At 37.9% G+C, this 21,401-nt stretch overlaps 2 protein-coding genes across 2 annotated transcripts; both read left to right on the forward strand.

Moving 5' to 3' along the window:
* The first annotated feature begins 228 nt into the window (after positions 1-228).
* On the forward strand, positions 229-1,730 carry LOC145232365 (adenosine 5'-monophosphoramidase HINT1-like). Its single transcript, XM_080096973.1, has 3 exons — positions 229-430; positions 768-872; positions 1,486-1,730. The coding sequence occupies exons 1-3, from the start codon at positions 320-322 to the stop codon at positions 1,648-1,650; spliced, it is 381 nt and encodes a 126-aa protein (XP_079953099.1). The 5' UTR covers positions 229-319; the 3' UTR covers positions 1,651-1,730.
* Positions 1,731-1,795: 65 nt separating this feature from the next.
* On the forward strand, positions 1,796-21,084 carry LOC145232366 (uncharacterized). Its single transcript, XM_080096974.1, has 24 exons — positions 1,796-3,047; positions 3,590-3,771; positions 4,325-4,500; positions 5,278-5,397; positions 5,974-6,147; positions 6,707-6,813; positions 7,228-7,364; positions 7,658-7,788; positions 7,913-8,009; positions 8,866-8,992; positions 9,432-9,549; positions 9,989-10,154; positions 10,886-11,059; positions 11,523-11,667; positions 12,364-12,551; positions 13,336-13,477; positions 14,052-15,142; positions 15,847-16,077; positions 16,419-16,576; positions 16,974-17,199; positions 17,818-17,988; positions 18,489-18,696; positions 19,265-19,586; positions 20,105-21,084. The coding sequence occupies exons 1-24, from the start codon at positions 2,903-2,905 to the stop codon at positions 20,502-20,504; spliced, it is 5,136 nt and encodes a 1,711-aa protein (XP_079953100.1). The 5' UTR covers positions 1,796-2,902; the 3' UTR covers positions 20,505-21,084.
* The last annotated feature ends 317 nt before the right edge of the window (positions 21,085-21,401 follow it).

Genomic DNA, 21,401 nt, shown 5'->3' on the forward strand with positions numbered 1-21,401 from the left:
CAAATCCGCTAAAGTAAGTACAATTTACCCAAAACATTGCAATGGGAAGGGAAAATGAAAAGCGGACTCTGCAAACGAGACACCAAATCAATCGTTGTTTCGTGCAAACACGCAACAAAATTGGACTGCTGATTGAATTGAACTTTTTAATTTTAAACTTATTACTCTTGTTTATTCTTTTTGTCGTCAGTAACCTGCAATCATTAGAGCGTGTAAGATAAATGGCAGTCATGCGTTCGAATGCTTACAAAGCGGAACATGTTTCTTGAGTAGCTGGTTTTCGTTGGTTTGTTTTTGTGCGACAAGTTGTTCCGCAAATATGGCCGATGAAGTTGCCAAGGCCCAGGCGGCCCAAGCTGGGGGTGATACAATTTTTGCGAAGATTATAAGAAAAGAGATTCCATCAGACTTAATTCATGAGGATGACCTGGTAAATAATGCGACTACTTTATCCACATTGAAGTTTAAATGCTTATTTGTACTATTACTATTTCCCGAATGTTTGCTTTTAAACAGAACTTAATATTGAATGAACTTCTACTTTAAGCAACCATGTAGTTGCACCAGGGTTTGTTTTCCAACTAAGTTATTTAGTTTAGAAAACCAGAAAAAACTGCTTTAATTTATGTTTTTTGAAGAGTGACCAAACCTAGTGGGCCAAAACAGTGTGCACTGTCTGCACTGCAGTATTCAAAACAAGATTTTAGTTTAAATTGTGACTGTTGATATAATTAAAATTTGAATTTCACTACGATTTATACTTTTAGTGTGTAGCATTCCGGGATGTCAGTCCACAAGCCCCTGTGCACTTTCTTGTTGTTCCGAAAAAACCTATTGCTCAGTTGTCAAAAGCTAGCCCTGAAGATCAACAGGTAAGAAGCATAAACTGTGAAAAATTCTATCACAACAAAATGTAAAAAATGGCTAGTTCCAAGAAATTGTTTATAACATTATTATAAATACCAAGGTGATGTGTACTGCTGTTTTAAACTTGAACCAATGTACACTACATATAATATGCATAGAGAAAGTTGTTAGAATTATTTCTTGCTTTTGTTTTCTTTGTCCATGAAAAGTGTCTGTTTAAGAGTGTATTGATTCTTTAAAAGCAATATGTCTCTGTTTTAATGTTAGAAAAACAGTGGGTTAAGTTAAGACATGGTTAGAATATAGAATCCCAACATAATTTTGGTCAACAACTTAAAGAATGTAACTGACAAGTTTTATGAAACAAATGCACTATTTTGAATTATTAAATTCAAATATTCCAGGAATGTTAATGAAACAAATAATGCAGTAAATCTTTATTCAGGTGACACAACAGTAATTTTAACATTGTTGTCCCTGTACCTTGGTGTCCTTCATTCATTACACCCATTAATAAGAGCGACATCTATCAATAGATTAATGTTTGGATAAACTTTTTTTGTCCATTGTCAATGTAGTTCAGTTTATTAACAGTGTTAATTTATTTTTTGTGACTAGCTGATGGGACATCTCATGATGGTTGCCAAAAAATGTGCTGAGCAAGAGGGACTGGGCAAAGGTTTCAGATTAGTTGTGAATGATGGTCCTGATGGTGCCCAAAGCGTTTACCATTTACACATACACGTTTTGGGAGGCCGGCAATTGCAATGGCCCCCAGGCTAAATTTATTCCATGCTCTACAGTGGCCATGTACACTTGCCTGTATAACAGATTGGCTGCAAATAAAATCATGTCTAGTGGTATTTGTCAAAAAAGTGTGCTCCTGTACTGTATATTTGCTCTTCTAGTGTGTTTAAACATTTGGTGTGGCATGCAGTATGGTGCAGTGACACAAAACAAGTGCTCTGCAGTGTGTTTTAAAACCACGAAGAAATGTTAAAAACCAAGAAGAAATCATACACTAGTTCATTTTACTACAAGCGAACGTTGATGACCATTATACATATACATGTTTTCGAAAACCACTGTTTCTCAACAACAATGTGACTAGGAAATTCTGAGACCCCGAAATAACGGAAATCTTTTCCTTTAACAGTTAATGTGTCGACAATGAATGCAAAATGTATCGTTCTTCAAATTGTTTTAAGCCAGAAATACAATGTATATAATGTATGCTGCAACAAATTAAAATCAAATCAAGCACAATTACCATTATAAAGCTGTATTGGATAACGTGCTGGGATTTAATCAGTTCTTTTTTCAACAAATTGGCTTAAAACTGACAGAATTGTGGTAGGTCGTAACTATCTTGTTTTAGCAAAACTTTGTGTTTTACGTCACAAGCAGTGGAGGAATTCAATTTTTTTCCAGCTGGTTCTATCACAAAAGTCATATTTTTCAGCCGGTTCTGTTACAAAAACTCCATGGACGGTAACCAGTAATGCTAACCGGTTCGCTGATGTCATAAAATTCCATGAGACGGTTCTATAGAACCGGTGCGAACCGGCTGAATCCCACCACTGGTCACAAGCGTATAGCTTAACTACGACTTATAACGGCGTTACAAATCATTTGGTTTCGGTTCGAGAAATTAGCTTGTTTGGTGCATCGCTGGTGCAACCCGTTCATTCTTTTGTTTGTAAACACTAGAACTACTGCCTAATTTAGCAAAAAAGTTGACCCTAAGGTGGTTGTAACTGGTCTGAATCTAACGGTTCAGTTGAAATCAACTAAAACAGACCTGACAGATCAAACAAAACAGAAACAGATAGTAATCTTAGCGATAAAAACAAAAATCTCGGTTGGGTAAAAAGGTCAAATGGGACATACAATGGTAATTGTTACCGAATAAGCGAGTATAAACCGCCAACAACATTTGATCACATGTGTCTTGTATTATGTGAGACCTTATGAACGACCCAGTTAGTTTGTAGAAAGAGTTGTTATTTAATAAGAAATGTGAACCAAGGACAATATGACGAAGGGTGCTGTAGCAACTGGCCAACGGCCATCACGGCGGCGTCAACGTCGTCGTTCGGAAAAGTCACCTGCTGATATGCTGCTGGAGAAAATAGCTCGTGAAAAGATGGCTGAACTTCGACAGGTCTTGTCAGTAAGTGGTAAGTAAATGCGTGTTGAAAAAGGAATATCATTGCACATGTAAACAAAATCATGGGCTATTTAAATTTTAATGTTTATCAAATTCTTGCAGTTATCTCTAACGCACCGACATGGGTGGACCAAGTAGCTTGAGTAAAAAACTCCTTTTCCCCCTCACTGACTGGGGGACTTTGTTTGCGCAATTATTCTGCTAGGACTTTTAATAAGCGAAATAAACTCAATTCAATTCACTGTATAGGTCGACTTTAATATTATAAGTACAGCTTCATTGCTAAAAAACGATGTTCTATCTCAAAAACTATATTGACTTGTCATATGTAGGCTACATGTAAAAATTGACTTGGTGCATTTCGACGAATTCCGACAAGGCGACAAGGCGTATTTGTATATCATACGCCCCGGACTTTTTGGCCAGGTTGCTGCCAAACATAGTAATTTTTTTGCATGGGTTCGAACCCAAGCGAATCCGATCATTTTTTGTCTCTATGTGGGTCAAGGACCATTCGGCCAAGTTCCTGCCCAAAACGTAAGACTTTTTTAGATGATTACGTGGAATCATTTCCACGACACCTAGCGGAGAATCTGGATGTGTCCAGCGACGTAGTAATGAAAATGATGGGACTGGAGGAGATGCAAGCACTCCGCAAGAGAGCGAAAATTCTTTCAAAACTCGAAGCTTGTAAAACGAGAATAGTAACTGCCCTTGAAATGGGAGACGACACGGTCGGTATTGACACATAGCTTTCGGTGTATACTAGGTGTGCAGAAAGAGCAATGTATGACTTGAACGGCGGTTTGGCTTGGATATAGGGTTACGAGACATTCGGAATTTCTCAGACGTATCCAGAATTATTGTCTTTTTTTGTAGAATTATCCAAAACAAATTACAGTTTGAGTCTGGTATAATGGGTGTGGAGAAAAATAAGTGTAGAAGCTGAACAGTATGTAGTTTACCAAGATGTGAAGCTATGTGCAACTTCACGAGTAAGGTGTCTCTTAAACTTAGGGGCTAGGGGTATGGTGATGTATATGTGCTAAACGAAGAAAGCAAGCAATAAAAGATAACCTATAAGCAACATGATATAATTACTCTGGCATCTTTTGGCAAATCAATGACGATTTGTTGACGTTTATTTAGTGTGCGATTTGCATTCCGGGTCAATTCTTTAAATAACCCTTTGGCAAGATATAATTTCTGTGTTCATCTTTTGGCTTTTTAAACTTAAACCATGTTTGGTCATGGTGTAAGAAATAAACGTGTGAAGCAAGATAACAGGCTGATGATATTCCATGGGAAAAAGAAGGTTTGGACGAAGATAATGATGGTACTGGTCCAGTTGTCTTCCAGGATCCCAACGACGAAGTACATACTGAGGAAGTTTGGAAACGAAAAGCTGAACAGTCTGAAATCATGTGCCAGATTGCTCAATACATTCAAGCCTGCAAATCAAAGTAAGATGCTGTTTGATTTGCTCAGCCTTTAGAATTAAGTGATAACTGCTGTTACCAGACCACTTTTTGTGTCAATTGTAAGTTAATATAAAGCACTTTTTATGTGTATTTTACCGTCGTTCTCCAGCGTCTTATAGATCGGTCAAAGTTTGCTTAGGGGTGCATGTGAATTATGGTCATTATTTGGTCCGTGTGCTTGTTGCAATAATCTTTCTAACAACGAAGCTTGGTAATAACTACTGATTTTTGAATTGTGTTACCTGGAGAAAAAAATGTTATTTAAGTGTAGCCTATCCCTATCACATCGTTTAAACAATTACCTCCTGAAATTATGGCTCAAAAACCTTGTATGTGACCTTCACTTCTGCAACAGATTACGTTTTGGGGCAATTTTTTTTAAGTGCAAAAGTACGATGTGGGACAAGATAGTTAATACTCCCTGGTTAATACCTTGTTGTATATGAACCAGCAGTAAGTCGGGTCGTGATCGAACTTCAGTTTTCCATAAAACGGGCACCTTGTCCATGGCGTCAATCTAGGCTACATTTGTGTCGTAGATTTACCTTTAACTTAGAAGATCTAACTTTCTTAATTCGGCTTTATATTTCAATAAAATTTCGAATCGGTTTCATTTTATGGTTAGAGATCGATTTCTGGACTGCAGACGGTTACAACTCTGATAGCATCCATCGAATATTCCTTGTTCGAATGTCAACACACTTTATATTACACGACTTTTCGTGGGTAATTAATCTATTTCTATTCTTCCTTGGTTAGAGATACAGATATGGTGGAATTGATCGACTGGATGTCCAACTTCGCATTCGATATCACTTGGGATGAGGTGGGAGTGAAACCGATTGACGAGAGAGAAAGTGAAGAAGCGGATATTTACCGGTGCGTATGTTTTCCTAAATCAGCGGTTCTCAACCAGGGCCCATGCCCCACCCAGGGGGAGCACGAGCTGTGTTCCGGGGGGCCACGGGTGTAGATTTACCAGAAACACCCATTAAAAAAAATTATTTTTAACTTTGTTCCCTAATTTAATCGGCTTTTTCACATACTATTCGTCTATATTGAGTTTTTTCACGATTACAGATTCTTGTTTACTCTATTTCGACATGTTTTAGAGCCGAAATAATAATTTCAACACGAGTTTGCCATGTACATTTTTAAGGGGGCACAGGTCCTACAAGGTTACTTGAAGGGGGTCACGAGACCCAAAAGTTACTTTTAGGGGGCCACCTTCCACGAAAGGTTGAGAACCACTGTGCTAAATGTTCTTGCTATGTGCCTAATGCCGTGAGTGTAATAATCAAATATATTTTAAGCGTGGTCTGTTTCCTATTGTTGCTTTAACCAGAGTTTCAATTGTTTAAAGTATTGTCACGCTTCTTTGTTTTAAGAGCGCTGTATCTAAGGCATTAGTTCGATCGTTAAACATTAGTACATAATTTATTGTTTTGTTTTTAGTGGAATAGTGCTTGCGCTGCAGAAGGCGTGGCAGTGCGCCCGCAAAATCGAACAGCTCATCCAACTTATTGGATCGGATGACACATACGACGTACTTTCCAGCAAATTTCCTCCACACATCGCAGCAGCGCGCAAAAAGAAAAAGACTATGCCGAGTCGAAAACTTTGGTGCAGGTCGGTAAACATTTTGGAAATAGTTTTTCGATGTTTGTAGCATGCACGGCCGTAACACGTTTAAAATGCTGTAAACGTTGCTTAAGAAACCTATAAGGTTTAGGTGCATATATACAGTACCTATAGGTTGTATGCAAGACACAGACTTGAAGAGGAGCTTAACTATACACAATTTGACATTGATGTGACATCAAACGGGGACATTTTACTACTCAGATGTTTTGACAATACCAATTTCCATTACTTATATGAATCAGTGCACAGTTATTCATAGTTTAAAAACACCGTCCAGCGACTAGCAAAAAAGAGTGACTAACAATTTTAAATACCAAAGCATGTTTGAAAGTTTCAAACAAATGACTTGCTTTCATTTAAAATGTTAGACTATTAGAGCATCAATTTTAGACACAAAAATGCGTTTTGGATACTCATTCAGACGTATTTGTAAGCTGTGCAAAAATTCGAAAGTATTTTGTTTAGTCGAAAATAGTTCACGTCTGAAAAAAATGCGCTTTTTAAACGATTTATTCTCCAAATCAAAAATCGTAGTACGTTTTAGCATCAAACTCCGGAACAAGATTGATCAGTACTGCAAGTTTAGAAGTGGTGCAAATAAGAAAAAACAAACTGTTGCCAATAGTCAAGAAGTTACTGTATGGAAACAAGGTATAACACTTTATAAAGCCTACAATACTTTTTGAAAATTAGCAATATTGCAGCCTACTAAATTCACTATTTCTGGAGATTAAATATACGTGAAGAAAATAGTTCTGAACCGCTTTTATTTAACTGTAGATGTATATATGACTTTATGCAGTTCGTTTTTTAACCTTTTTGGGCCGGGTTCAGGCTTTAGTATAAATCGTACCTGTCTGCACACATAGCATGAGTTGGTAAATTTGTTCCGCATTGACAACTTTTGCATCTAATACGGGAATCGTATCTACAATAAATCGGGTTCGGGCCGCCCGCTAACAACTTTCTGTAACGATACCCAGCAGTCTATTCTGTTTTAGTTATTTGGTCGTCGTTTTCTTTCACCAAGCGAAATAAATTTAACCTGCACTGATAACTGTATAGGTGAAGAAGTCCCTGAAAATAATCCATTAAAGGAAGTGGAAGCGATAATTTTTCGGGAAATCAGTAACTCATGGAAGGAGGCCAGTCTCGACATTATGTTCTATGTGCAAGAAGTGATTGGTCATCGTTTTACGAAGGTAATTGACCTTTTTACAAATAAAAACTAGCAGATTGAGATTTATTCTTTTGGTTTCGACGCGTGTATATTTTCTGTGTTTAAAAAGTTGGATTGAAATTGCCTTCAATTCCCTGCTCTAGATGTAATTTTATTTTTAAGTTTCTTTCCTATGACGATCTGTGTGCAATTTTTAGTTCCAATTAATAAAGTAAACCTAACTACATTCGGAAAATATTATTCAAATTTAAAAAGTTATTCCAATAAATTTTAAAAGCGACAAATTGTTGTTTACGCCTAAAATGTTTTTTGAAGCCTTCTTGCAAAAAGCGTTTGCAACGAGCCATGTTATTGTTGGAATTTATAAACGCAACCATTGAAGGAAAAATAAACGAAGCTGGGCAAACGAAAACTCTGCTGAGAGAATCACAGGGAACTGTTAACAGGTACAGAAAAAACACAGAGAACAAAAAGTATTTTTTTGGGCCATCGAGCGCAACGGCCCATCGAGCGCAACGTAAAACTTTTTGTGGGCAAATTCTCAGTTTTAAGTTTACATATATTGTTCAGGATGCAGGAAGAAGCCGCGCAAATGCAGAAAGAAATAACCGATCTACAAAAACTCGTACAACAAGCACGACGAAAAATTGCAAAGCAAAAAAAGCAGGTACACCGGTTTATCGTTACCCAGATCAGTGGTTCTTAGTCTTCCATGAGTCGTTGCCATCTTAAATTAACCTTCAAGCCCTGTGGTTACCAACAAAACGCATAGAATTTGACCCCTTGATAACACTTACAATTTAGTACAGGCTATATATTAAACCTGACTTCTAAAAAATTATCCGCACGATGTTTTTTAATTACAATTTTGTTTTCAGGCCTGTGGTCCATGGTCTAAAACCAGAATCACTGCCATTGGCAACCCTAGGCTAATTGTCAGGCGACCCACAGGATGGGAACCGCTGTCCTGTAGGTGGATATAAAAGCAGTTTTGAAAAACGTTGGTCTAGTTCTAGATCAGTGCTCTTCAACCGGGGTTCCGTACAATCTTACAGGGGTTCCGTGAACTTTAAGGGTTGCACAGGGGTTCGCAGCGGTTAGGTGTTGCAAGTCAAACATGAATGATTCATAATATCACTGAATGCTCGCCTGTTCAATATTGTTAACCTTGGTTACACCATTGATCAATAGTGACGTAATAAACACAGCCATGATCCACTCCAAATTGCGAGATAATATAGAAACGACTGATCCAAGTAACATAGCAATGTGTTTCAAAGAATCATTCAACTGATATCAACTTTTATTATGTGCTTTGGGTGTGTTAAGAAAAAATGAAATATTTTTCTTTGACCTAGCCTACTTCTTACACTCATTAAAGTTATTTTATAGGGGGTTCCGCAAAGTTTGACTAAACACCTTGGGGGTTCCGTGCCACTAAAAAGGTTGAAGAGCACTGTTCTAGATTGTGCGTTGCAATAAGTTTAATATTTTTGATTCAACGTTGTCGCATTCGATTACAGTTGGATTCGTCAGTAAAAGAAAACGAAAAGTTGTCATTGAAAATCGGTGCACTCCACGATGATATTGCCAAGCTTCAAAAACACGTTGAAGAACTCCAGGACCTTCCGAATCAGTCTGAGTTCGATGGTAAGTCATAGATTAGAGTTGTAAAGTTGAGTTGTAAACGGGCCTAAAACTGGCGCCCGAACCCGGCCCGATCCCCAAATCGTTTTTGAAAAACCCGATTAGGCCTGAAAGTTTGATTGACAGGCCTATACACTGAAGTCCCAGGCAAGCATAAGACAACAAACACAATAGACAATTGGTCTTAAACAAGGCGTCTTAGGGTTGTTTGACATTAGGTCAGATCCAGCAACTAGCTCCTCAGCTTGGTAAATTTATTTCAAAAAAAGACTGACACGAAGTGTAATGTCAGGCCCGTGTTTTTGAACAAACCCAAGCCCAAATCCGGTTCGAACCCGGCCTAAATTACAACACTGGTTTGACTAATACTCATTCCCTTTTATGTAAGTAAAATTCAGATTTTAAGGAGCCTAAGTCAATCCAGATTGCATTTATGTCACAGAATGCAAGGAAAGATTGGAAGAACTCGAAGAGGACTACGCTGAGCTTGAAGAAGAAGTAGAAGAGGTGAAAACTTCTTTGAACACGAAAATAGCAGAGTGCGACAGTTTAAAGAAAAAGTAAGCGCGTATTTTGCCTGCAAATATTTTATCATGTTTAGTTTAAATTTTTTTCAAACAATGTCTTTTGCGACAGGACATGCTAGAAGGTTGTGACCGACTTTCTAAGAGAGTTTTTGTAACTTATAACAGGGCCCCGATTCAATTGAGACTATTGTGTGTTTTTTCAGGGACTTTATGTAACTCAAACTCTACAAAAGACTCGAATGACAAAAACAACAATTTTGCGACGAATAGAACTGCTTTCTAAACACGTTAAACTTGAAAACCAATCAATTTTGTTCAGTTCAAGATTGTCTCAGTTCGTATGACTTATTAAAAACAATTTTCAAAACTTGGGGATCTTAATGTTTATGACGTGATTTTGCACAAATCTAATTTACGTCTCTTAACAATTTCTCGCAATGCATTAAAAATAAATTGTTTCACCTTCCTGTAGGCTGGACGAGGAAAAAGAGGTCAGTGCCAATCTTGCTGAAGAAGTTCAGGCAATGGAAGAAGAAAGTGAAAAGGCAGCGAAACAAATACAAGAGATGGAAGAAAAATTATCGGCACAGGAAAACAATATAATGTCGTTGCGACTCATGGTTTATTACAAAGACGAGGTAAACTATATTTTATGTACACAACTGCTGATTTCTTTATTGAAATGCCCGTTTCCAGCGCACGTTGTCGTATTAGCCGTGAAGTCCTATTAGGAGTATAGGTATATTTTGTGTCAGTACATCAGTCAAGCGGCCGAAAGTTGAAGATAATGATGGACAATCTCCGTTAGCATTTTATACATGTCTGGGTATACACACATACTCCAATATACGCCAGAATGGACTGTGGGCCATAGATCACTTACTCATGATGTGGCCACACACTATGGTTTCATGCACTGCATAGGTGTTATCCTCGATGGGTGGACAACGCCTCAATGCCTCATGGTCACAGTGAATCCGCCGTAGAGCTACGATCATTTTTGTTACAGTTTTTTGACTTTTAGAGAATGTGACTTTGGTTTTGCTTTATCCTTTGTATGGGTGCACTTGGTTGGAATAATGCCGCTCAAGTTATTGCTAACGGAAACACACGTAGTCAAGACAGGATCGGAACCGTCACTGTGGGAGCACAAGGCGGTTTTGCCAACCACTCGGCCAAATTATTGACCACATTAGTAATTTAACTTTAACGAGTCGTTTGAGATGAAATGAGATGAGATGAGACGAGTTTATTTCGCTTGGTGAACATAGCGACAAAATAGCACTAAAGCAATCACAAAGCCGGACATGGTTATGTAACGCAAAACAGTAAAGGAGACAATTTTATTTGTGTTGTTTATCGCATGCAGGTGATTAGACGCTTAAAACAAGCAGCGATCGAGTTGAAAACAAGCGAGAAACAACAAAAAACGCCAAAAAGGCCACCACCGTCCCCTGATGAGCAACCGAAACGATCGACGGAATCAGTTGTCGAGGGACCAAAGATATCTCCAACCGATCTGCAACAAAAACCCACAGTGAAGGTTTAACAATTGTTTGAATTTTGTTTTATTTAAGATTTTAAGACACTTGCCTTTAGTTTGGAGGAATTCCTTCTGTTTCTGGTTTAAGATATTAGTTTTGCTTGGTGGCTTTTTAATGTTTTGAATTTTTCGATTAACAAATTATATAAAGCGCGAATATAAACTGTATGAAAACAAAACAAAAAAAACTAATTCTAAAGTATATTTTTTTATTAATTTGCTTTTATAAAAAAAATGGAAAATATACATGGATAAAACCTAAGCCCAATATCTATGTTCGACATCACCTAATTTGTCAAAAATAAATTCGGCATCATGCAATCTGAAAAAAAATCACTTGATATATAAAAACTGTATTGTAAGTTTAGACAAAACCTATTCCTTAGCAAAAGAATACTGCGTGCTATAACTTATTTGGTTTCACACTTACAATAAGATTGTAACAACTGTAGTTTCTTATCAGGCTGAAGAGACAACACCCCAAAAAACAAAGGTTGTTGAAGTACCACTCGTGGAAAAAATACCAAGTGATGTTGTAACTGTTCCCACAAGTGAAGAGGCGGTCGTAAAGTATGATCAGAAATCCCAAAGCGACCGACTTACTCAACGTAATTTCTTGTTTTATATTTAGGGACATTTTTTAGCGTAAAGAATTTAGGAAGTCTAGTAATGATGACATTGGTACTTAACGTAAACTTGTTCTTGTTTTTAACTTTTTTGTTTGTTCATGTTGTTTTGCACATTGTTACTTTTGGGTCCGTGGGTCGTTTTAGCGTTGAGAATTGAAGTCCCTAATTGTGACACGAGTGCTATACTGTTGTGATCTCAAACTGTAACTTAATATTCTTTACTGGTTGCGTGCTTACACATACAAATTGTACTAAAGTAAGAACTCATATCACAATAAGTGTGGTAATAACCAATAGATGGCGTAAAGAGCATGAAAGATAATTAGGTAAATTTTCTGAAAATGCTAACGGTTAAGGCTATTTGGGTTGCCGTCAGGTTTTATAATATTAATAGCAATGACCTGACTTATAAACTTTGTTTCTAATCCTACATTTGGTTCCTATCCTTGTCTTCAATTTTTCATTGTGTGCTTGGTGTAGTTTTTGCTCATTAGATTAGGTACCTATTATTTGAATTTTTTGTTATTGTCTCATTATTTTTTGCTTAACGCACTATTTGTGTATTTTCTGCCCACAATGCAACATTATACGTTCTAGCAAATTTTAGCTAGTTTGGAAGTTTTTTTCTTTTACGTCCATAAGCAACGTTGTTTCTTAGTTTTTTTCGCATTTCAGCCAGAAAAAGTATTCAAACTTCCGTTCCGACTCGAGTCATTTTCAAACCGGATGAGCGACAGGAATTGATCGAAAATTGTCAGCGAGCTCATGGTGAGATTGATGAGCTGAGGGACAGATTGGAACGTATGGCGGATGATTATAAGTTGAAGATGAAAACAGCGGTTGATCAGGAAAAACACAAATCGGTGCGAAATATATTTTGGCTCATAAGCTTCGGTTAAGCTAAAAAAATTACTCGTACTAATAATAACAGTTTGTTAAGTTAGACTTTATGGCGGATTTTAAAATAGAGGGATGTTTATATAAGCTGTTGCTGCTATCAAAATTATAGAGCTCTTCTGGCAATGGTATTTTGTACCGACATTTTGACGTCCTATACAGGTCGCCTTCATCAGGGTAAATTACACTTAATGCACACATTTTATATACAAGTCCTGTATATAAAATACAATTGCCAGAAGAGCTCTATAAAAAGAGGGTTGTTTATTTAATTAATTGTCGTTTGAAAGTTCCAATTACTTGCTAAAATTTCTCAACCTCTAAACGTTTTACATGTATAAAGCATTGTTATTTGATTATACGCCTCAACCAATTTATAAAAACTTTATGTGACAACAGCCAACTTGTATTACTGTATAAGTGCAAAACTTTCTTAAAAAAGGGAAAAGTTCAGCCATCAACTTTAATTTCAGCCACGAATGTTGGGAAGAAAAAATGAAATGGAGAAACGACATTTAAAGCTTCATGTAAAGCCAAAAAACGCACCAAACCACCTTAAAAATTAAATTTCACCCCTGCGGGTCGTTCGCCTAACCTTACCAACCATTTGGTAACAAGTAACATTTTTATTATAACTTATTAATACAACAGTTGTATGACCTGTTAAGGAATGGTTCGTTTACCTCGCAGCTTAAATTATCTGGTAACTTTTTTGCCATTTACTGTACAACTTTTAATTCAAATGGACAGGTATTGGACAAGATGAAAAACGAAGAGGAACTACAAAACCTATGCTTTGCAGTTTGCGACGAAACGATGAGAGTACAGAAGGAAATGAGAAAGTTTAACGAAAGTTTAAGCGAAGAACTGGGGATGATTATTGGGCTGAAAGGTTAACACTTTGTTTAGTTTTATGCGACTCAAGTGTATATAAACAGGTATGACACATATGGCCGATTATGGCTCAAGCATTTTCGGAAAGTCGGACTGGGCTTTTTGGGTCGGTATCGGGTTTCAGTTTTCATTAAACGAGCCTGACTTCAAATTAAACCAGATTTGTGTCGTAGATTTGCCTTAGAATGTCGTAGACTTACGTTGGAATCTCACTTAATTCGCCTAATTCGGACTTTGTTTTAACAAAATTTTGGGTTTGGGCCCCAATATCAGGCCCGCTTACAATTATGTTTTAAACAAAAAAAGCGTGTCGCTTTGTATCTCTATTTGGGCCGTTTTTTTTTCTGTAAACTTGATTTTATATGTAACCGGTTCGTAGATATATTTCACCGAATGTTGACACAATTTTATCATTATTTTCACATAAATGTTTTACCCACATCTACAAGTGCAAATAGAAGTCTTTTACGAAAGATTGGTCAGCACATTTAAACAGGATTCCATAATTTTAAATGCTCTCCCAGTTGTTTTGTCTTGTCACTTTTAACAAGTTTAATTTCTTTTTTGTGTAGGAAAGTTGTTTGAAGAGTCGAGTGGGGACAGAAAACGGAAAACCACAGGACTAATGACAATGCAAGCTTCAGGCTTTGACGGGATCGGCGCTACCCAAACACAACCGCAACCCAAACATGGCGGAACTATGCAAGGCATAATGGGTGGCGGGGCGCCTCCAGGTGGCCAAGGTGGTGTGGCAGATATGATGGCTATGATGGACGGAGGCATGCAAGGCGGCATGGGTGGTTTTGGAGCCCAGGGCATGTCTTTTGCTGGTGGCAATGAGCCAACCAGTGATGAAAATTCTGAAGACTTACAGCAGGAGATAGTCAAGCCCGCTGATGGGAATTACTGGAAGTCGTTAAGAACCGCTGTGGTGGGAAAAGATGCAGCTTCTCCAAAACCAAAACCTGAAAAGCGTAATTCTTTAGCGGCTAAAGTGTTAGCTGAAAAGCAGCGACGAGCCAGTATGGCTGTGCCAAGAGAGCCGGATTCAGTGCCTCATTTTAGCAGCGGCTACAGCGCAGACTTTGAGTCGATAAGCGAATGTGACGATCCCTGTCTTATTGTACCTTCTTCCGGAATTAACCAGGATGACACTTCATCCGTTGTTACCATACGCCTTGAAACTCCTCCAACTGACACTGATACCGCCAACATAGCACCCCAAGTGGGTATTGTTGTGACCAATGCTACTGATTCAGAGGCTCAGCAAGGAGGAGATGAAAATACAGACGAAAATGCTCCGAAGATGTTGTCTGTCGTTGACCGAAGGATGGCCAGGTTAGGTCAACGTAGAAGGTCGTCTATGATCCCCTTGCAAGATGTACTTCAGATTGCACGAAGATCGAGCATTCGAGCACCACCTCGTCCAAAGGTCGTAAAATTTCGTGGTTTCTTCCCCGAGTTCGGAGATGGAAAATCAGCCCTTGACAAAAAGAGAGACGCTCTCTCCCGCGAGGCGGCTGTGCGGAGAAGAAAAGCAAAGTTGGAAGAAGAGGAAGCGCAAAGAAAGAAGGCTAGAAAAAATGCTTTAGCTGCTGCAACAGGAATAGATGATGATCCACTGAAACAAGCAGAAGTATTTGTCAGAAATATTTCAACAAAGGTTCATCTTTTTTTGTTTGAAAGATTTGACCAAAAGTTATCGCGGCAATCTCATTTATTAATGTAGTGTATGTTGGGACAAATGTTTTAATATTACTTTTAACAACAAACCCAATCTCGATAACACGGTGCCATTTCTTATCCTTAATCTTAACGGACATGATGCTTTAAATAAATTGCTTGATAGTTTTTTGTTTTAAGTAGACATTTTAGATCATTTAACTGTCTAAGGATTGTCGCGAAACAGTTTAAAAAAACACTGATCTAGCGTCCTTTATCCTTTGTTTTATATGATCTCCTATACTGTCCTAATGTTTTCGTTAGAGGCGTATTACATTTAGTTGTCACGTCAGGTATACCCAGAACGATTCACTAAGAGCTAATTATACTTGTGTGTTGAATGCTGCTACACTGACATCTAGCGGTGCCAGTAAGTGTCTCTTAAATACAAATCTAACTCGTTTATTCACTCGGTTGCTACACCATAGTGCTTCCAACATCGCACTGATGTAGGAAGCACTACATCACTTAAATCTAGAGAGTCGTACAAGTAAAAACACAAGCATTGAAATGTTCGTAAACCCAGTTTTTCCGTGATAGTGGTGTATAGTATGAAATGTGGAAACAATTACGAAATTCTCGATAGAATGCTAATTGATTCCCACAACCAATTTTCCGAACAACACGCAAACTTATTTTTATTAGGTCATGAGCTTTTTATCGGGTATGAGCACAAACTTGGTGGACGCCATCAAAACAGAGAAGCTCCAGACTGGTGCAAAACTGCAACAAGTTGAGCAAGATCTGGTGGCAGTGAGGGTGCAAGCTCAAGCCGAGGTGGCAGCAGCAAAGAAAGAAAAAGATAAGAAAGCTATGGAAGCTAGAAAAGCAAAAAAGGCACTGATCAGCTTTATCACAGGAAGTGATGATCTAAAGGTAGATGACGTTTTACCTTAAGCCCCACTATTAACCTAAGCTATAATTTTAAATATATTCTTTGTTGGTATTCCTTATAGAATCTTGAAAATGTGATAGGCTACTTTTAAAACACGTAGAATGGCAGAAGTTCTTGTTATGTGCGACATTTTGGGTAAGTTTAGGTTTTAAATTGGATTTCAGGCTTTCTGCCAGGCAGATACACTTTTAAACATAACTGTTTTGGACGACAATGTACGTCTATGTCATGTTATCTATGTTAATATACAGCCCTTATTAAAAAAGGTAATAAGTAGCTTACCGTAAAGCTGAAGTCAACGAGAAAATGTTATATACAGCAGCAAAGTCAATGGACATCAGAATCAAGTGGATCGGATACGAATCTCATTCCAGCAAATATATTAGCCGGTTTGAAACAGGCAGAAGACGAGATCGTTACGATTCAAAATAGATTGCTAAAAGCCGCAAAGAAACATTCAAGACTTGCTGAGGACTTTCAGTAAGTTTTCTGCATGCCGTGTAGGCTCAGTAAAGATTCATAATAACAATGTAAAGTATCCTTTAAATTTGACAATTTTTATAGAAATAGCCACGTAACATATGAAACTTTAGTCTAAATTTGGTTCTAGGACTTTCAAATGACAAGTTGCTTTTTTTAGTTTTATTAATTAACGTTTTGGGATATAACCATGCTTTTTATTCAAGCTGATGTATGACATTGTCTACAAAAGAGTTCACTTTGAACCACAAATACAGTGTTTCAGCACACAAATCTGCACCACAACATATAAGAACACATTAAAATATCTGTAACCCTAATCCTTTTGCCCCAATTATGTTGCCTTAAAGAAAGAAGTACATGGTGTGTTCGAGAAATAGTGTTTTGTCTGATTCAGACATCGATCGTTTGAGCTTTCGTCCAAAGTAAGGGACAACGAACGCGCAAGAGCAAAAGCACAAGCTGAGCTCAAGCGCAAAGAGGCAGAAAACAAGGCTTTGCGTGTACAGTTGCACGAATTTCGGAAAGCTGAAACACAAAAGATGTTTATGAGCCTTCAGGAACACCAAACTAACCAATGCTGTTTGGAGGGCTGTACTGGTCTCGACGTCAACATTAAGAGGGTGGGCACTTTGTTGTAGTAACGTCGCTTGATTCATAAGTAATTACCTGTGCGTATGTTGCAAAGAGTAAGCCATGGATTTTATTGGACTTGACTTTATCTCAGTGACATTATGTTTTGTAAGGACCCGTTTTGAATTGGTAACTTTAAAAAATTTTTTTTTTTTTTACATAATCCACATTTGGTTTAAACACATTATTTCACAATTACTTGGACTTGATTTGAGTGTCCGTTAAGGACTCGACTTGACCTGAGTTAGATACTTACAAGACTCGGACTAATTAAGTGACTCAACTTGTGACTCGAACATGAAAATATTTTGTTTAGTCATTTCCATCTAGTGTCCTACTCAAGTCACATACTTTTAAGACTCGAATTAAGTGAGTAACTCCACTTGGTCTTGGTTATGAAAACATTTTATCTAATCTCCCCATGGTTTATAATCCACAAATTAAACTGATTATCTCTTAACACGAGTGTCACTGTATGCTTAAAAGACGTAAACTAAAAAGTGAATTCACTTGTAACACGGATAGGCCTAAGAAAGCTTTGGGTACAACTCGGTGCTTGCTAACCCTTTAAGACTGGACCCACCACTCACAGTTCAGTCTTTCATCAGCTTGGTTTAGCACTGCTCAAAAAGTCTATGATGTATCCGCGCATACGACTTCAAAACCTGGTAGTGAGATACAAGCAACATTGCGTGATACAGAATTGCATTAACTCGTTACGACGCAAGCTGAAGGAAGAAGAAAGTTCGAGAATAAGGATCTACGGTCATAGGGAGTCGGTAAGATGTGGATTGTTATACAACAAACCTTAAAAGATTTTGATTTGAAATCGATATTTTTGGGAATTGCATTGTGAGTGTAGTTGGTAGTGGACTGATCAAGGAAAATCTCATTTTTACCACCATGGTAGGTTTTTTTGCTTTGCAAATGAAATTAATGTTGTTGTTTTTTACTTTGGAGAACTTTCTAGAGTCTAGACTGTGACATTTAAAAAGGATAGGCCTACGATTTTATGAATTAAATAATTACAATAATTATTGTTCCAGGAGAATTATGTGCTGATTTTTGCGCCGTATCTTTAAATTAAAGGTTAATTCCCAACACAATAATACCAGAATTATTTATTTTTTGATTTCACGTACAGCTATCACTCAAGTAAAACGTACCCTTATTCTCGATTGTTTCACCGCTTTCGGTTTAAATTAGTCCTAAACATTGTACTTTTTTGTACTTGCGACCCTTATACGTATTCGGTCTTTGCTTTGAAACTTCTTTTCAGAGGGAAGTCAGAAACGAGAGGAAACTTCTTTACGATCTTCTTCGCCGCTTGGAATGTCGTCATGGGATGTTGGGACGGGAGTGGGAACAAATTCGACGGAACTTAGAGGAGAACAGACAAAAAACTCTAATTAAACTCACTGTTCTCTTTCACAAACTTCGACAGGAACGAAGAGACATCAATCTCGTACAACCAACGATATTAAGAAGTAAGTCAACGATTAGAACAATACATTATCTGATTTTTGTTTTGCTTTTTTTCGCTATGTAGAGGCCCCTCCCCGCCTAAACCAGTGACGACCAACCGATCGCAAGGTATCAATGTCACCTCCTTCCTAGTTCAAATCTAAGAAAACGCATCAGGCAGAATAACGAGAAAAAAATAATAAACCAGTTGTGTCAAATTGTAACACCCCCGTGGTTTTTATTTTTTTGTTAAAATCACTCTGTACAGTTTAGGGCCTAACTTCACATGTGGCGTATTTGGGCAGCAATTTTATCAGCTTTCGTGCCTAGTTTGGGCTTTGTTTTGGGATTCGAGACAGGTTTCGGGTTTGCACTTTCGGATTCGGCCCCACTTACAACTCTGGTACAGTTTATTTTAACTTCAAAAAAATTTCGATTTTTTTTAAGTAGCTTTGAAAATTTGGCGCAGCCTCTTCCAATGGGTTATAAACCCGAAACGCCCAACAAGAAATCTAGGGAATGAAATTACTATTTATTTTAAATAACCCAATTAACCAAGAACAATTAACACAAGATATGTTATCCTTGCAGTCACAGGCCATGGTGGAGAAAGAAGACACCACAATTCTCCAGAGCCGGATAATTTCAAACCGCCATGCAAAGATTACCGTGTGGTTTTTCCACATAGCGCATACGGGATATGTGGCCAGCGCGCCGCCCCAAATACGCCTGTGTCGACAGCCAGCGACACCACCGAAAAGTTGCCGCCGATAGAGCCGACTGTTCCGATCGTTGCCCCCTCCAACAGTTTTGATATTGTTGGCACCAAGCCGCCTGAAGACAAGACGAAATTAAAGCAACCAGCTACTGAATGGTGCCCACAGGATAGCCTGTTCTGTCCCTTTTCAAACAGGTTTGCTGTTGAAATATATGGCTGGGTTTGCGAGGACATACTCATGTATCAGTCCTACAGCGTTTGTGTAGAAAAAAGACTGCACATTTACTAACTTACAATACACTAGGCCTGAATAGAAATGTCTTGAATCTAAAATGTCCTGATTTCTAATTGCGTAAAAACTTGGTCTGATTCGGTATAACCCCTCGTACTAAAATTTCGATTTGTTGTAGAATTCACTAGTTGTAGGCCTAATCATATTTATTTGCTGCAACGTATAAAAACCATTCATTTGCGCTGTATGATTTCTACTGTTAACATACAATGTATCATTTACAGTAACTTATTCTGCTGCTTATAATCTTACCAGAAGAGATACTTAACTTATACTTTGTTTGTTAATTTTTTTTAGATGAATTTCTTTCCACTTTAAATATTTTATATAATTTATACGTGTTGGTCATCGTAAGTATAAAAATTCACTTCTAGAATTAATCACAAACAGAATAAATACTATGAATGGCGTTTGTGAGCAGATCTGGCCGTTTGGTGCCTGTGAACTCCCGGCAGAGTGCGATGCTTGAAGCTGAAGCTTACAAAAATCATAAACGGTACGGAGTAGCCCTTCCACGCCTCACACCAGCCACTAAAGCCAGCCTGCGAAGACATAAGCGATCTCCTCAACTCATAGAATTTCCTCGAATTCTAGAACTGGATGTGCAAGCGCGACTTAGGCAGGCCAAGCTTACTGTTGCGAATAATATACAGCTGTATGCCAATGAACGGGCTCAAATGGACGTAACTCACGCCTACAGCAGCCAAATACACATTCGAGCTTCGGATGCCAGTTCCAGTTGGAATTCATCAATGTCTTGGTTCGGGTCAGAGAGTCTAGGAGAGTTGGGAGAGTTTAACGATGACAGCGGTAGAGTGTGATTTTGTTTAGCAGCGGTTTTGTAGAGTTTTAAGTTGGAGAGGTTGCATTGGCGTAGAGTTGTAAATTGGTGTGGTTCTGCAGTGTTGCAGTTTGTATAGTGGTATTTAAAATTGATTTCGACCTAAATATAAATGCTATATGCACAGGATATGTTTCTCTAACGGTAGGTAAGTTAATGTTGTCCAAGATCACAAACTGTTTCAGTAAATAATAATTAAAAAAGCAAATGCTTCTGACTCAAAATCAGTAGACACGAAGTTGTTAAAATCGAGATATATAATTCACTTATACAGGCGTTGTTTCTTTTATTTGCAAATCAGGGCTCACGAACTCAATCCCTTAATAGAGAAGCTGATTGCAAGTTTGTAGTGAAGTCATCACCATTTTGTCTCAATGTGTTTTATCTTTGTAAAACACGTATCTATGTTTTCCTGCAGAGCTTTGCTTTCCACCGTTGGTCACTGATCTAAAGCGGCCCTCGTCAATTCCAAGCCCACAAAAGAGCAGCAAGCGGAAAGTAGATAAGGAACCATACAACGTTCAGTCATCCTGGTTATTTGCCGATACAAAGCCTACAGTGTATGTAACTTACATAAAAACCTGGTAAACTATTTATAATGGTCCATGATGGCTTTTGGGCGGCCCACTACTTTTTGATAAACTGGAGATAGCTTCATATTAACACACTGAAAGAAGGTCAAAATATTAGCTGTCAATAATTTTGTCACTTTTTACATTTGGGTTTAAAGAAATAGGGTTAAAACGCTTGTTGTTCATGCTTTCTTACGCACCATGACATTTTTTTGATTAGGCTGGGTGTCCATGGGCTGACACTTGCAGTTGAGAACCACTGACTTATAATGAAAACAACTATACAAATCGTGATTAGGGGTATT

Source organism: Phallusia mammillata, chromosome 6, assembly GCF_965637545.1.
Source record: "Phallusia mammillata chromosome 6, kaPhaMamm4.hap1.1, whole genome shotgun sequence".
NCBI lineage: Eukaryota > Metazoa > Chordata > Ascidiacea > Phlebobranchia > Ascidiidae > Phallusia > Phallusia mammillata.

What these genes read in the sequence shown, in the direction of transcription:
- LOC145232365 (XM_080096973.1), top strand. Translation starts at nt 320, where the DNA reads ATGGCCGATGAAGTTGCCAAGGCCCAGGCGGCCCAAGCTGGGGGTGAT. An exon ending in TAATTCATGAGGATGACCTG is followed by an intron (nt 431 to 767) that starts GTAAATAATGCG and finishes TTATACTTTTAG; the next exon opens with TGTGTAGCATTCCGGGATGT. An exon ending in CTAGCCCTGAAGATCAACAG is followed by an intron (nt 873 to 1,485) that starts GTAAGAAGCATA and finishes TTTTGTGACTAG; the next exon opens with CTGATGGGACATCTCATGAT.
- LOC145232366 (XM_080096974.1), top strand. Translation starts at nt 2,903, where the DNA reads ATGACGAAGGGTGCTGTAGCAACTGGCCAACGGCCATCACGGCGGCGT. An exon ending in ACAGGTCTTGTCAGTAAGTG is followed by an intron (nt 3,048 to 3,589) that starts GTAAGTAAATGC and finishes AGACTTTTTTAG; the next exon opens with ATGATTACGTGGAATCATTT. An exon ending in TTGAAATGGGAGACGACACG is followed by an intron (nt 3,772 to 4,324) that starts GTCGGTATTGAC and finishes GCAAGATAACAG; the next exon opens with GCTGATGATATTCCATGGGA.